The sequence below is a fragment of the Olea europaea genome, unplaced genomic scaffold (genome assembly GCF_002742605.1).
Source record: "Olea europaea var. sylvestris unplaced genomic scaffold, O_europaea_v1 scaffold928, whole genome shotgun sequence".
NCBI classification, from domain to species: Eukaryota; Viridiplantae; Streptophyta; class Magnoliopsida; order Lamiales; family Oleaceae; genus Olea; species Olea europaea.
The window spans coordinates 27,455-44,843 of NW_019267767.1; the positions used below are offsets into that span (position 1 = coordinate 27,455).

Genomic DNA, 17,389 nt, shown 5'->3' on the forward strand with positions numbered 1-17,389 from the left:
TCAATGATCCTCCTGTCAGTAACTCTCACCCTCACTGTACATCAGACAACACCTTTATTGCACCTACAATGCCTTCATCGCCTTTTGTTGAGCCTGTCATCCGCAGGTCTACCAAAACACATACAGCACCTCACTACTTAGCATATTTTTACTGCCAACAGGCTGCCTTAACTCCACCTACTCAATCCACGGTTTAGGTATCTATTTCTCCTTCTACTTGTTCTTTTCCTTTAGAAAATTATCTATCTTATGATCACTTTTCCCCTTCTTTTCAAGCCTTTTCTTCTTCTTTCTCTACTGTTGTTGAACTGACTTCTAATAGCCAAGCAGTCAAAGATCCGGACTAGTGCACAACCATGGATGCGGAATTACATGCCTTAGAACAAAATAATACTTGGTTTCTCATTGACTTGCCTCCTGATAAAGAACCAATTGACTGCAAGCATGTATATAAGGTGAAAAGAAATTCAGATGGCAATGTGGAGAGACTTAAAGCACGTTTAGTTGCAAAGGGCTATACACAACAAGAGAGAATTGACTATACCGAAACCTTTTCACCAGTTGCAAAGATGGTAACAGTGAGATGCTTATTATCTGCTGCTGCTATTTAAGGTTGGCATTTATATCAATTTGATGTAAACAATGCCTTCCTCCATGGTGACTTAAATGAGGAAATCTACATGAACAAGCCACCTGGCTATACCAAGGGAGGTCCTAATCAGGTCTGCAAATTACTAAAGAGTCTCTATGGTTTGAAACAAGCTTCGAGACAATGGTATGCCAAACTTACCTCCCATTTGTTCCATTTTGGATTCTCACAATCTAAGGCTGACTATAGTCTTTTTGTCAAGTCTACTGATGATTCTTTTACAGCCCTTTTGGTGTATGTTGATGCTATTCTCGTAGCCAGTGATTCCTTTAATTCAATTTCAGTTTCGAAGGTCTTCTTGAACCATCAATTTAAAATTAAGGATCTCGGTTCCATCCGATATTTTCTTGGCATTGAAGTTGCTCGTTCTCCTTAGGGCATTCACATTTGTCGGCACAAGTATGCCTTAGACATACTTGCTGATTCTGGTACATTGGGTTCCAAGCCAGTCAAGGTTCCAATGGATCAAAATTTAAAGTTAAGCAAGAATACTGGTGTTTTGCTGCAAGACCCTTCCATTTACCGCAGGTTAATAGGGAGATTATTATATCTAACTATCTCACGACCACAAGCTATGCTGTTCACACTTTAAGTTAATTCATGGCTGCTCCTACCTCAGCTCATTTGGCTGCTGCCTACAAGGTGCTGAGGTATATTAAGCAAGCTCCTGGTCGAGGCATTCTCTTTCCAGTTGCATCTTCTCTACAATTGATTGCATATAGTGACTTAGATTGGGCCTCCTGCCCTGAAACACGTCGTTCTGTCACTGGATATTGTGTCTTATTGGGTAGCTCTCTCATTTCTTGGAATCCAAGAAACAATCTGTGGTCTCACGCTTCTCTGCTGAATCTGAGTACAGATCAATGGCAACTACTTGTTCTAAACTTACTTGGCTCCATTACCTTCTTACAGATCTCCAAGTTTCACACCCTCAAGCTGCCAAGCTCTTTTGTGACAACCAAACAGCTCTTCACATTGTTGCCAATCCGGTCTTCCATGAGAGGACCAAACACATTGAGCTGGATTGTCACTTGATTCGTGACAAAATTGTTGATGGTTCTATTGTTACTTTTCATGTCTCCACTCACCTGCAACTTGCAGATCTTCTTATCAAGGCCCTGCCTTCCTCTACTCTCTACTCTCATTTGCTCAAGATGGGAATAGTAAACTTCTATTCTCCATCTTGGGGGGAGGGTATTACAGCATACCAATGGTACAGGTCATACCAGTGTAGACTCATTATGTTAGCTTCTTGCCATTCACAGAACGTCTCTAACAGATGCAACACAATTCATGGACCAATTAGCATAAATCATGGACACGGCATACCTTGTAAATATGGTGTCATACCTTGTATATTCATTTTCCATTTATAGGCCTCCATTAGCTGATGTATATATATGTAGATTTCACTGGTTGGTTTCATCAACTCAAAAGAAAATACACAGTAGATCAATTCCTTCATCTCTCTGTCACAAAGTTCTGCATATTTCTTCTTTTCTTACACATGGACGTGTCTAGTAAAATGTTACTAGCTTTCAAATCCCAGTGAAAAATTCTTATTCTGGAGTCTTCATGGAGATATATCATCCCTCTGGCAATTCCCAAGGTGATCTGTATCGTTTACTCCAGTCTATATGTGATCTTCTTTCTTTATCTGGACCAGTGAAATTTAAAGTGTATGCATGAGTAATATGCTTGACACAGTTTACGATCATATCTTCACTCTACAAATTAGAATTCAGATATTCATCTGTGAGAAGTTGGAACACAGAGTTATGGTACACAAACCGGGAAACTGACATACCAAAAATGAAATTGTCCAAGCCTTGGTTCGGGAGGTACTCGTATACTAACATCTTCTCATGTTGTTGAATGCAACATCCCAAAAGCCTCACCAATGAATATCTGAATACCTAACTCGCCCACAGGGACTCTTATGTACAAATCCTGGCTATTGTTTGAAAACTGCCTGATATCTACCAAGTTTTCGTGCCAACTGATGCAAACATTTCCTCCTCCACTGATATTAGCACTTGCAAATACTGTTCATGAGCAATTCTTCAGGCACAACTCTTTACATGCTGTCAATCCTATATTCTTATTCACGCTTGCAGCTGAAGTGTCCAGGATTTTTGCATCTGTCACCTTGATAAATCCCTCCCCATTTCCACGTACATTTTCTCCTTGCTTTCTTTTACATCCATGTGACTCTTCCCTTAGGTACCATTAACGTTCTAGCTGGGGCTCGTATCCTGGAAGGCATGAACATTCAAATTCACTCAAATTAAATAGGTCACAATTACGTATGCTCCTCAATGTGCAGAGTTGTCACATTGGTCTGTGTGTGCAGACCAAAATCTTGCCCATCCACGCTCAGGTCCTTGCCAAGTAAGCCGTTCCAGAGTCCCCATTTCATTTAGTACCAATATTGAGAAAATCGATGGATCTTTTACGACATATGTTATGGTTACTTCATCATCGTTTTCAATGTAACTGATGTTGAAGATGAAATTCGGATCCATTACTTGCACACCACTCCAGCGAAATCCATTCCAATGCCAAAACCTGTCTGAACCTTTGTACAAAAAAAAAAAAAATATATACACTTAGGAGTTCCATTAAGCTTCAGTTTGTACTCATATTCACCCGTCCCCAGATCATCACGAGATTTCCAGGATGTGACAACCGTGTTCAATCCAGTCCTTCTGTGCCACCCTGCTTTCATGTTAGGTAATATAGTATTGGTAGGATAATCAAAGCTTTGCCACGCAATGACACTTTTGCTTTGATCTTGAAACAACACAAAATTTCCTGTCTCCATAAGCTGAATTAAAGACGAGTTTTGAAGAATCGTTGAGGTCATGTTAGTTGACTAGACAGAAAAATTGCGGTTTTCATCCGACAAAACAAGATTCCCAGCAGTATCGATTACAAGATCTTCAAAGGTTCCATTGATGGGATGGTGTCTATTTGTAACCCATAACTGCTGGTTCTGCAACTTTATTGTACCAAATCTGACATATCGATTTCTGGATTTTCCAGGGCTGAATAAACCAAAAGCAAAGGTTTCTCCACTAGGGACCAATATATCTCCATCTTTTAGAGACTGATTTGGGCTTGTAGTGTCTGTCGTACTGCATATTCGGAAAATGAAAACTAGAAAATCCAAGATTTCCTTCTTATGATGCATGATCTGGTTTCAATAATTTACATCTCATGTACTGAAAAGAATTTCAAGGGCCTGGAGAATAATTCTCTCCCTAAGCTCTTATTATTTCCTCATCATACAATTCATGTGCGAGATTAAATAATGCATTGATTGACTACGTGTATCAATTAATATATCACTGTTGACTATTGATAATACTTTTCGTACAATAATTATTGAAACGAATGAGTCGATAGAGATGAAAAAATTCAGTTTCAAGAATAAATAACACAGGTATTATTGAAGATTGGGAAATAGTCAATTTATTAAAATCATTTCACTGTATATGGGAAAAATGTATTAGCGTAACACAAATGTAGCTTAGAATATGTTACAGTCCTTTTATCATTTGAATTTTGGATTTGGGTCATAACTTTTTATTGTATATATGATTACCAGAAGAATAGCAGAGCAATTAGCTGGGTTCAATCAGCTGATTTGTTGCAAGGAAAGGGACGGACCTAACAATGTTATTCAGTTGTTGCAGTCCAAATGTTCAACAAAATTCTTCTACGGTAATTTTCCAAGTTATTAGTTTCAACATGCTACATTTCAATTGGTTAACTTAGAGCTCTGGTCTTTCTAGAAATTGACTTGAATATCAGAATCCAAAGTCCACACTTGGTGGCGGTGGAGGGGTTTAGATAAATAGTAGTGTATCAGTTCCTCGTTGAAGTTTCCACAATGCGTTATTTCTTGTTTTCCATGGTAATATTCCAGGCTCAAGCATTAAGTTCTCTTACGTGTTCCCACTTCATGTATTCCAGGTTGAAGTTTTCACAATGTGCTATTTCTTGTTTTCCAAGGTACTAATTCATGGTCAAGTATTCCGTGCTCTTACCTTGCTGTGTGTTTGTTAGGAGAATAACCTTAAATATGTGACTGCAACTACTGAATACACATAATTCTCAAGTATCAAATCTTTTAAGGTAAAGAGAGGCAAGAGTGTGCGCAAAAGACCTTTTAATACGGAACTCTTACATTCATGTAAAACGAAGGAAAAATAAAGAGAAAAGGGCTTCGGCAGTAAGAATATGGTCAAAGCTCATAAATCCACATATTCGACCTGAATGTGGAAATTCCTAATAATTCCCCATTACAGAAGATTACCGAGTACCTAAGTTTAATAGCATATAGCATGCAAGTTATTTCAACAAAAATCTTCTTCGCAACTTCCATGTTGATAATGCATCATGCTAGTAATGAAGAAAGATGTAACTACTTGTCTAAAAGCAACAGCCGATGGGAGTGGTGCAGACTAACCCTTTATCGCCTAGGATAGGACCAGAATCCTTCTCAAGAACTATTCATTTGAGAACAATTCCATTGCAACATAGCCCACCTCCACGTCTAGAGAATGACAACTGATAAGTGTGTTTTTGCAAATTTATTTAGGCCACAAACATAACTTAATTACGAGCAAAATTATTGAATTGTGACTTAATCTCGTTACATTTATGAATTGTAGGGAACACCGATGAACATGGTGAAATTCAGGAGAAAAGACGCGAAAAAGGACCAAAATGACGCAAAGTGAAAGTTCAGGGACCAAGGTGCAATTATTCAAAAGTTGACCCGATGAACAAATCAAGAAATTGATTAAGCCAAATGTCAATTGATGATATCTTAGGATGATGGAATGGAAAGAATGAAGAAAAGATGCCAAGAAGTGAAGGATTCAAGTAGCAAAACCAAAATTGACTTTTTTCCATAGTTGGTAGCACTATGCGACCCTCTATGCGGTCGTATAGAGGCAAACCGAGAATTATTTCTCGGTTAATTTTTGTTCTATGCGACCGCATAGAGATGCTCTATGTAGTCGCATAGAGCAACTCGAAGGCCAAATCTGTAGTTTTCTTATTTCGTCGAAACTCTTATGGAAACAAGATTTTTAAGGTCCTATATAAACAGAACGAGGAGGACGCCGTTTTTACAAGAAGAAGAGAGATTTTGAAGAAGAAAATGAAGAGAGAACAAGAGAAAAACATTGCGTCAATTGAAGATTTGATTGAAACTTGATTCGGGTGATGATGTTTCTTCAACTATTTTTGTATTTTCTTCTTTTTAACATGTTAGGCTAGATTTTTCATTACTAGGAGATCGATGAACCTTGCAATATTACGTTTGATTTTTGATTTGACATATTTAAACACATGTTCCAGAATTGAATGATTTATATGTTTTTATTTTCATATTATTATTGTGCACATAATTATATGATTTTGTTGGCCTATTTTATGCATTCGATAGGGGATAGAAATATACTTCTATACCTTGTGTGAATTGTTGAATATTCATGAAATTATAATGTATTTCTGTATGTTAGCGTTCGTCATAAAGATATAGTCGAATCACATATTGAGGTAAGTTTGGCATTGCTCGAGAGAGATTGCTAAATTAAAATAGGAATATTGATTTATCAATTGTGGAAATGTGTGTCAAATTTGCATAATTAAATGTTGAACGGGTGTTACTTGGAAATTCGTGATTCTAGTGCGTTAATAAATTCATTAATTTCCATAAATTCTCGTAGATTGCGTCCAAGTCATTTTGCATTTAATATAAGTTTCTCAATCATAATTGCATCATAGGTCACATCTTCCTTAGTTAAATCACAATACATAAATTTTATTTTCGTGTTTCGGTTAAGGTCATAATAGGTTGATTTGAACTAATTCAATCCTTGTGGAATCGATACTTGGACTCATAGTCCATTTTATTACTTGTTAACGAACCGCACACTTGCAGTGAGTTTTAAATCAAAAGAAATAATTTTGTGAACAACAACTACATGCAAAACATGTACTGAATGTATACATCAACTCTATGCATCAATAGTGTCAAATACAAGGAGCATTTATGTTGGCACAGATTTTGTTTTTGTTTTCTTTTTTTTTTTTTTATTTTTATTTTTTTTTATTTTTTGTTTTTTTGGTTTTTTCCCCCTTTTGCCTCATATTGGGCTAATATACACCCCTTGAACTACATTAAAAAAGGAAAGTATTTACAGGAAGCCTTTAGCGAGCTTCAACCACGGTAACTGACATATTATTCGCATATTTGATTTTTAAACTAGCTGGTGATGAGTATAGAGTAGTACTATCTTTCTTGATGATAGATGAAGTTTGCTTTAGGATGAGAGTTGTTCCAGTATGTAACATGAAAACTATTACTGACGTCGTGGGCTGATCAGGAGCATATTGAACATGTAACATGAAAACTATTACTGACGTCGTGGGCTGATCAGGAGCATATTCTTGCACGCACAAAAGACCAACAAGAATGCACCTCAAATCTTTGTTGTCTTTGTAAGAGTTGTCGACTGATGAATCTACTATATCCAATGCTCTTTTTCTCTCTACAAGTCCCAAACCTGAATTAGAGATATGAAATACTTACCTACAATAATTTCACTCTATTTAACTCCAATCAATGTCTTCATCCTTCTATCAAGCCCAAAGAATTTTTTGGAGCATAGCTTGATAATGAAGCAATGATTTCAGTTTAGAATTTAAAGATGCAAATACTTACATATCCAATCAAATTCACAGTATTGTCTTGAAAATAACTACTATTCTTCCTGCCACAGATGATCTCCAATAGTAAAACCCCCAAACTGTAAACATTAGACATTATTGAGAAGTGCCCTTCCATTGCATATTATGGTGACTTATGCCCATTGCAATCGGACCTTCAGAAAAGTCAAGGCTAAAGTGCCCTTCCTTTAATTTGTCATCTCTGTCATTTGTCTACAAAAATTTAGGTGTGTGATTATAAATCACTAGGTTCCAACTACTCCATAGGTGTTTTCTTCGTTTTGGACTACTCCAAAAATCCTGGCTAGACCAAAATAAGATATTTTGGGATTCATGGATGTTGCTAACTATCAAATCCCTATGAATAATTCTTAGTCTAGAGTCTTCATAGACATATATCATGACACGACCTCTCCTGAATCACCTTAGTGGACTCAACACGTGTCGTGCACCGATGGTAGATACCAACTAAACACCGGACACACCACCGAGGCAACTTGACTTGCTTGACTGAAAAATATTTTTAACAACATTTTGATAGAGCTTTACCTGAAATATGAACTAAAACCATTTAAACAAGAACCAATTTTTTCAAATCCGTTCATATAATTTAAAATAGGACACACTAATCCCTCAAAATACAAATTATTCAAAATTAAATGCTGGCAAGTTGATATTTACTATGCTTTACAAATAAAAGACCCCAAAAACACTAAAGATACCAAATATGCAGTGAGCCCAAGATATGGATACATGACTTGCTAATTAAATTTTTCGACAAACATACATGTGTGCCCAAAAAAAAAAGATATAAATTCTATAGATTGACAAAATGAGTCATACAAATAATGGCAATGTGTGTGGCTTAGTTCGGTGGATCGACAGGCTCCAAGGATGCTCAACTCTGCTGCCATTTGCTAAAAAAAAGGGTGGCAAAACATGAGCTTGTAACTCAATGAGTGAATGGTTTGCAAATAAGTATACTTTTCTTGTTTATGAATATTTTCTTTAAATTCTTGCGCTATTAAAACTTTAAAAAATTCTGAAATCTAGTAACATTTTTTAAAACTAAACATGAATGTATCATAAAATTCTTTATTCTTCATCCTTGATAAGCAGCTTTAAAGTATAATAAATATAAATAATCTGATATCAGTAAGTATAAGTGAAAATACCCTTTCACAGTACTATAAGCTGAAATTATTACTCTACAAATTGAATAAGCTAAATTCTGTAGTCGGAAATATGATAAGCTGTATATTATTGAAAATCACATCAAAAAGGTACCAAATGAATAACCTTACTCATGTCCAGAGTAATCTCGTTGTACAAAGCAAAGCTATTCAAATATGACAATCTGATAGTTTGGTCATACATACGTAGAGCTGTTCTAAAGGCTAATCACCATAGTACACGGTCCAAAGCCTACGTATGTACGAGAGTGGGTCTCAAAGACCTCTGATAATCTGGTCATACACTATGGAAACACATTCATAATAGTGTAGAGCAGGTAAAATAACCATAATTAGTCGTATACTGTGGAAACACATTCACAACAGTGCAGATTAGGGTAAAATTACCTGAGTACTTTCTGGTGGTTTTAAAAATAACTTTAAATACGTTGAAATATTTGATACTGAAATAGTATGCTAATGAAATGATTTGATTGAACTGAATTTAACTTTAAAAATAACTGTTTATAAATCAACTTTATTTTGAAAATCATGCTGTCAAATCAACTATATGAAATAATGAATTTTCTGATTTAGTTTAAATTTAATGAATACTAATTTCTGAAAAATAAGTTTATATATCCACTCACCAAGTTAAGGACTGATCATGATTTCAATCTTGTCGTCATCTCCTAAAATATGATACAAAATAACAAATTTAACAACCACTCTAGGAAGTATCCTTAACTTTTAACTACGAAATACTAGAACTTGACTTCTCGACATTTGGACATATTCTTTAATTTCCTTCACAATTGAAACTAATTCTACCTTCTAGCCCTTACACTAAAATCTAATTCATCAAAATAATCTAATTCATCAAAATAATCTTCTCTCCAAACATAAAAATAATTCCTTCTTCCAAACTAGTGAAACTAATAATTATAATTTAACCAATTTAATTTTCCATCTTGCTCCATAAATTCATGCCTTTAAATGAATATTTCATCTCTACAATTATTCCCGTTAACTATACTCATTCAAAAACCCAAATAAAAATTCTAGGTTTTCTCCAAAATTGGTATTTCTTACCTTAGCGTAAGTAGCCTTCCCAATTCAAAAACATTGGCTTGCAAACATATTCCTTCCTTCAATCTGGAAATTAAACCAATAAATCACAACCCTAAAAAATTAAGCATAAAACATACCAAAAAATTTGTCAAATTGAAATCTGTTTCATAAATTAAATAATATCTTTCTTTAATTCTATATTCATTTTAGAATTTGTCATGATATTCTTGACCGTCTTTTGACCTAAAAAGCTGACCCTAAAAGTTAATTCGTAGTTGAATGTGAAAAGATGGGCATACTTCGGCCTAAAAAACCTGTAACTCAACCTATCTAATAATACATCCTCCAAATGCCATAAAAAACAATAAGTGGATAGAGAGGATCAAGCAATAATGGCCAGAGGAATAGACCGTTCAATTATTGTGAGAATATACCTTGTAAACTGCACCAAAGCCGCCTTTTCGGCTTCTCCAAGTTTGTTAGCGAGAGAAAAACTTCCCTGGCTGAAAGAATGGTGCTCAGATCAAAGATTGACACTTCAGCATTTGTTCCACTACCATTTATCTCCCACTCCCTACTGCCAAAGGATGTTAAATTAGTGCTAAAGCTAAATTAAGGCTTTCTTTGTCCTTCTGTGTCTGTCAACATGGAATTCCATTAATGACATACTAATGCCTGGCGTCTTGCTGTAAGATCTTGAAGTGAATTTTACCTGATGGCCAAATAAAGACTAAATTTCGAGTTACGCTTTTCTCATACGGGCAATAGTATTATATACTTTATAGCTCCATTATAAAAAAGTGCTTAGGTGGCGTCTAGGAATGAGGCTCAGGCGAAACGCCACGCTTGATAGTAAATGCGAAATTAGGCGGTCAATTGCCAAGTTGACGCCTAGGAGCGCTTTATTAATTTTTTTCCTTTATAAAAGTCTTTTATTTGACTTCATTTTATTAAATTTGTATTTTACCTTTTTAAAGGGCTTTCATTTGACTTTAGTTTTAAGTTTTTAAATGAATTTATCTGTATAAAAAAAGTCAAAAATGATTTTATCTGATAAAGAGACATAAGATTTAAGTTACAGTGTTATCTACACTATGTTATGATTTTGAGACATCATTTTATTGGAAAGTTCGAAAGTAAATATGAAGTTCTTATAAGTATGTTAAGTAGGACATCTCCAATTGAAAGTTAAAACAATAATAGTTTAGCTTCTGCATTTCAAAACTTTGAAAATTGTATTGTAAATATAATATATTATAATTTCAGATATTTAGTATATATTATTTTAATTACTAAATGATTTTTAGAATGATATAACATTAAAAATTAAAAAAAAAACATTTTTTTACGCCTATACCTTTCCTCGTAAAGCTTGAAACTCGGCCTCTACACCTATCCACGCTTTATGCTCTTTAGAACACTGCTTTAAAGTAGCTGGTGCTGAAGGGATTGTACACCTCAGATTCATGGTTCATTAATAGTTATTAGCCTAGAGTCCACCTAGAAAAACTATTTTAGTCTGTTTTGCATAAGGGCAGAAAAAGCTGATAATAGTAAAGTTAAATGGATTAAAAAACCCTCTTTAAATTGCACAAATTCTTTTTATCGAATAGGCATGATAATCTCCAAATATTCGGTGTCATGAAGGTATAGACAATGATTATTTCAAGTTTACTGGAAAGTTGCTTGCAGTAGTGAGCAGGAGGAGGATGGCATGGTAAGCAAGCAATCCGTTATGCAGGCGACCTCCCCTGGGTCATTGACTCCTTTTTAGTTTAGGATCCCCTTTCTACATGTAGACGATCCTTATCAATCTTACTAGGCAGGACAGAAACCAGTCCTAGAACTGTAAGATGAAACTTTAGAAGTTATTTTTCCTAACAAGTAGTAAAGGCATATCCTCCAAGAAAGGAGAGTGGCTTTCCCATGTAATAGAAAACAAGAATGGAAGTCACAATGGGAAAGGGGAAAGCTCAATTGCGTGGCACAAAACAGTAGATTTGGGTTCCTGGATCGGGTGAGCTGGTTGGGAAGGGGTGATTAGCGAAGAAAAGAATTGCTGAGACATAGATTTTGGTCAGGACAAATGAGTGGCTGTGCAGCATGCTCTGGAAGAGATTGACCCTTCGATTCAGTAAGTGATAGTCATCCATTGCCTAAAGCGGAGCTTGGTGATGTTATCTTAGCAAGCAACCTAAAAAGTCAATCGAAAGGAGCCCGCTGCCCACTCTCCCTTTAATGAAGGTAGGGACTCTTCACTCTCTCTTCCCTTTCATCTCCTCTCCTTACAGTCGAGTGGCTTCGCTCCTTTTATCTGTTTGCTTTGGCTAGAAATGTCCACCTAAAAGAACTATTTCTTACCTTTTTCTCTTTTTCATCAACAACCAACACGCTAAGAAGATTATGAGAAGCAATACTAGAATTGACAATATTGCCAATCTCTACCCACGAAAGCTCAAGTGTTCCTTGTATTCTGAGCTGAAAATAGAGGACTTCTATTGATGAGAAAGATTTAAGTTGCTATATATTTATTCGACATCTTTCAAAAAAATAAAAATTTGCCATCTTTGGAGATTTCAAAATCTTATCGTAGTCCTCATTTTTAAATTATAGAGAACGAATAATGTGAATAATCATTTCTAAGGAGACAAACTGCACTAGTTTAACGAATTTCTCTGCAACCATTATTGTTTGCTGCTGGGAACAACAATCACTTGATTTGTGCTTTTCAATACATATATATTTCTATTTTGGGGAAATTCAATCACAAATCGATATTAGACTTGAGAGAATGTAGAGTGAATACCTAATTCCACAGAAGGAACTCTTACGTACAAATCCTGGCCCTTGTTTGAAAGAGCTTGATATCTACCAAGTCTCCATGCCAAGTGATGCAAACATTTCTTCCATTGATATTAGCACTTGCAAATGTCTTTAGGCTCAATTCTTGACATTTTTTCAATTCTAAACTCTTGTTCACAAGTGCAATTGAAGTGTTTGGGACTTTCAAATTTGTCACCTTTCTAAATCCATCTCCATTCCCACATATATTTCCTTCCTGCTTTCTTTTACATCCATGTGATGCTTCCTTTATGTACCATTGACATTCTAGTTTGTAATCAAGTCCTGGAAGGCATGAATATTCAATTGTACAGGTCACAATTATTGCACGCTTCACAGCGTGCTTATCACATTGATCAGGGGGTGCAGACTAAAGTTTTGCCAATCCATGCTTACTTCCTTTTCAAATAAGCCGTTCCAGAGTCCCGGATTCATTTATCATCAATCTTTCAAGATTGGTGGGTCTTTTACAGTGTATGTTATATACCTACTTCATGACCATTTTCAACAACTAATTTTGAAGATGAAATTTGAAACCATTTCTTGCGCACCATTCCATGGTCCACTTAAACAACCTGTTTGTAACCTTGAGCCCAAAAAAAAAAAATAAATAAATAAATAAAAAATCCGGGGCGTGGCAATAATTTCCAATTTGAACACACTCTCTAGCAGGGCTGGTCCTGTGATTGTCGGGTCATTGACATCACATTAGTTGACCAGACAGAAAGATTGTGACTTGGATCGGATAAAACCATATTTCCAGCAGGGTCGATTTCAAGAAATCCGGAGGTCCCAAATGGGATTGTCTCTATTGGCAACCCGTACAACTGTTTTTTCTACAACTTTGTTATATCAAATCCCAACATATCGATTGCTGGATTTTCCAGGGTTGAAGAAACCAAAAGCAAATGCTTTTCCACTGTAGACTAATATATCTTCATCTTTCAGAGACTGGTTCGGGATTGTTGAGTAGGTGGAACTGCTGGTTAAGAGAAGAAAAAGGATGAAGTATGTCAAGATTTCCTTCGTATGGTACATGGTTTGTTCAATAATTTCTCTCTCTGTCTCATGTTTCTGAACATATATAAGCAACTGGCAACTGCACTTCTCCACTACATTTAATTTTAAAAGTAGGCGAGTGTTTTGGCGATACAATATCAAAATAATAGAGTTCGGAAAATTGAAATTTAGATAGTAATTACAAGAGAAGAGTGTGGAGTTGTAAAATTGAACATATATATATAGACATTGTTTCTTCCCATTTTTAGTCAGGTAAGAGTACCACCCACGAGCTAGCGTCCTTTGCCACTTCTTCTCCTGTTACAAGTAAATGGATTAATTGTATTCCGATTTTTCTGACTTATTTGAATAAAAAGCCGAGTAACAAAGATGACTGGAGTATAAACTATTAAAATTAAATCCATGGCCTAAGCTTTAGTAAGGATTAAGGACCTTAGATTGGCTACTGCATTGTTGGGTATTAAGTGCATTTGTTGGATGCCTTTTTCATGATCTTCAACAAAGGGCAGATTTTTGGGAGGGTAACCCAGGTCAGCTCTAGAGCAACTTCATTTTTCCTTATTAAAAAAATTGTTTGAAAAGTTTTTATTTGAATTTTATTTTTAATATATTAGTCTAGCTAAGAAGATTTTTTTTTTGTTTTTTGGTCCAGCCATGACAATAATGGTGTCAACGAGCCGAGCTGAAACTTGAGGCTCGAGCTCGACTAGAGTAAAATGATTTGAGCTTTTTTGTGAGCCCGATCCGAAGCTCGGGCCTTACCAAGCTGAGCCGAGCTGGGCAAGCTCTTTTTTCTGCTTCTTCTTTATTTATTATTATTTATTATTTTGGCACTCGGCTACCTTATTTTTAGGCAGCACTAAGAAAGGTAGCTGGCAGTTGCCTTAATTTATGATAGCCAGCTTAAGGCAGCCACCAGTTGCCTTTGTTTATTTTTTTATTTTTTTAGGCCCGAGCTGGCGAGCCATGCTGGTCGACTTGGGCTCGGCCGAGAACCTCAAAATGGGGTTGGCCTGAGCCTCGAGTCAAGTTGGGCCGGCTCGAGCCCGATTGACATGACAACCCTGACTCCATCACCATCTTAAACCATATAGTACCAACTAGGTTTCAACCGTTTCAAATGTGACTATGCTCATCTATTCACATTTTCGTTCTTCTTTATATTTGGGTTAGAAAATTAACTGGGTTGTCCTATATTTAGATTTTAATGAGTTACCAATTGATATTTTAATGAATTTCAATAAAATCCTGTAAAATTTAGGTATGTTCAATAACTCATGAATTTGTAAAAATTTTATTAATAAAGAGATTTCAAAGATTTGAATTGATTTCAAGCATAAAAACTCACGTAACAAACTCTTTTGGAGTTTTTATAATTTTTAATGAGATTCTTATGAATTTTATGAAAATCTATTTAAATTCATGAAACTTCTTAGAATTTATAATCTTTTAAAATCTCAATTCTGAATTCCCAAAAACTCATTTATTGATTGTAAGTTTGGAAATTTGGAAGTGTATAGAAAAATAATTTATTCGATAAATTATGCCTTTCCTTTTATTAATCCATTCAGTTTAGTTTATATTATTAATTAATTTGTTAGATACTTGAAATTAATTTGGGCATATTTATACGCAAATATTTATGTTTAAACCCCACCCTCACGATCCACCCTTTTTACCAGTGCTTAAAAAGTGGTGTTTAGGCATTGTCTAGGCACGAAGCGGGCGCAATATGCTTTGTCTCGCCTCGCACTTTTTCACCCTTTTTTTTGGCGCAAGTCATGCCTAAGCACACTTTTCTATCTTTTACGCTTTTAATGCTATTTTTAACTTTAATTATTAAATAATTTTTAGATTGATTTAAAAATTTAAAATATTAAAATAAGAGAACGCTTTTTTACAACTAGGCATCGCTTAGGCCGAAGCTTGACCTTCCCCGTTTCACCACACTTTGAGCTTTTCAGAACAGTGCTATCGCTTATTTTTATTTTTGTAATTGGATTTGTTTAATTTGAGCATATTTATTTTAATTAAAATTTGATATGGACATGTTTAAATGCACATATTTATGCACATTTATTTTGAAATCCCACAGTTAAGCTGTCTCAAGATTGTCAGAACAATGCACATTCCATTAAAGGTAAGAAGTTCAACTATTAAGTTATATAAAGCTGTATAAGCGATGATATTTCGATTCTTTGTAGTGGCATCTTCTTGACTTATCAACTTTATGTCATACTCCCGACGAGATGTTGAATAATTAGATCTGAGCAAAATGACTCTTTTGACATCCTATTTATTTGCTCACTTAACATTGCTTTTTCTTTATCAGTTTCTTTGTTGTACAATCATGGAATAGATTCTGGCTTCTAGAAATACAGAGCTCACATTTAACTGTTATAAAAATAAATACTTAAAGTGGACTCATTAATCCATCAAGTAAGGCGACGCTTCCAAATGCGAATACATGCTCACTACAATTACTATCAGCTATCAACTTGGTGAGGTATTCAATCGTATAATTAGATCTCACCCATTGGTATATTAAAGAGCATAGAGTTCAATAAAAGCAATAACCAGTTTATAGCAAATTTAGGTACAACATAATACAATCAGGTATAAAATAATTTTTACGCACGATTATGCTACAAAATTAATTTACATTTAGTAATCATGTTCACTACACTTTCATAAAGGTAGTACAGTCAATATTCAAGATGAAGCTTTTGCCACTGTCAAGATAAAATATGTATCACAATTAGTAGAATATCCGAGGATACGACCTTACGAGAACAAGTTCACCTGTATCCATAGGTATAGGACAAATTAATTTTCGATCAAAATATGAGTATTTATCTATACTTCGTTAAGCAAACACCTAACTCATATGAAAATAAAGAAACCGAAGTCACTTAATTGCTTACTCATAATTATAAATGCAATAAATATTTAAAAGAAATCATAAATAAATAACAAAAAACTATCTAATGACAAAACAAAATGTCAATAGCAACACCTATGTCCTAATACAATTAAGCACCAATTCCAACCGTTGAGAGTAAGAAACGAATGACTAGAGATTAAGGATAGGTACGCCATTGAGAATAACAATGGGGCTGACGCCATTGAGAATAACAACCCACTATTGAGGGATTGTAAAAAGTAATTGGTGTGTATGGCGGTGGATACATGGGTTTTAACTATAGGCTTTTGTTGGGAAATTATGGATGATAAAGAACTGTAATCGAGCACAATATACTAAAGTACTCAAATGATAAAATGAAAATAAGATAAAACAACAGAGATTGTTGACCCAGTTCAGCCAAACGCGGCCTAATTTGGGGGGCTCGGGAACTGAACCCGTTCCACTATGCAAATCGCCGTCTAAGAGAACCAAAGTTATATCAAACCACTCATAATACACAAGTTTCGGTCATCGATCAAAGGATCTACAAAACCAAACACAAATCCTTCCACAACACTTAGCCCTAACCAACAGTAAGCCAAACCGAAAACAGCAGAGGCTCAAAATCACGCCTCAATTTACTGTAGCATCATGATTTTATAAGGGCTAATCTAAAACTAGGATGTAATCTGAGAAATATATAACTAAAAAACCAAGAAAGAAACTGAAGAAATCGCACGCTAACACGACCCGTTCCGAATCATCCTAGAGGACCCGAAACGTGACGTGCACCGATGATAGATCGTGACTAGATGTCAAATCTATCATCAAAGCTAACTAAGAGTTATTTCAAAAGAATACAATAAAATCAGATGCTTATGTAAAACATAATGTGATGGACCCAAAATATTTACTTCGTGTTTCATCAATATGAGTTATAATATTCAACATGTCGTGTGACTTTTATTCAGAAATTATTAGACT

The 17,389-nt window shown here is 35.2% G+C and overlaps 1 protein-coding gene and 1 long non-coding RNA gene across 2 annotated transcripts; both read right to left on the reverse strand.

Moving 5' to 3' along the window:
• Positions 1 to 2,512: 2,512 nt before the first annotated feature.
• Positions 2,513 to 3,842, reverse strand: LOC111392419 (G-type lectin S-receptor-like serine/threonine-protein kinase At1g11410). Its single transcript, XM_023017767.1, has 5 exons — positions 3,561 to 3,842; positions 3,259 to 3,476; positions 3,005 to 3,145; positions 2,851 to 2,904; positions 2,513 to 2,672 (listed from the first exon to the last, which is right to left on the reverse strand). Exons 1-5 carry the CDS (start codon positions 3,840 to 3,842, stop codon positions 2,513 to 2,515), a joined length of 855 nt encoding a protein of 284 aa, XP_022873535.1.
• Positions 3,843 to 7,072: 3,230 nt separating this feature from the next.
• On the reverse strand, positions 7,073 to 8,794 carry LOC111392425. Its single transcript, XR_002702266.1, has 3 exons — positions 8,240 to 8,794; positions 7,392 to 7,696; positions 7,073 to 7,233 (listed from the first exon to the last, which is right to left on the reverse strand). It is a non-coding gene; the product is annotated as an uncharacterized LOC111392425 (long non-coding RNA).
• Positions 8,795 to 17,389: the final 8,595 nt, after the last annotated feature.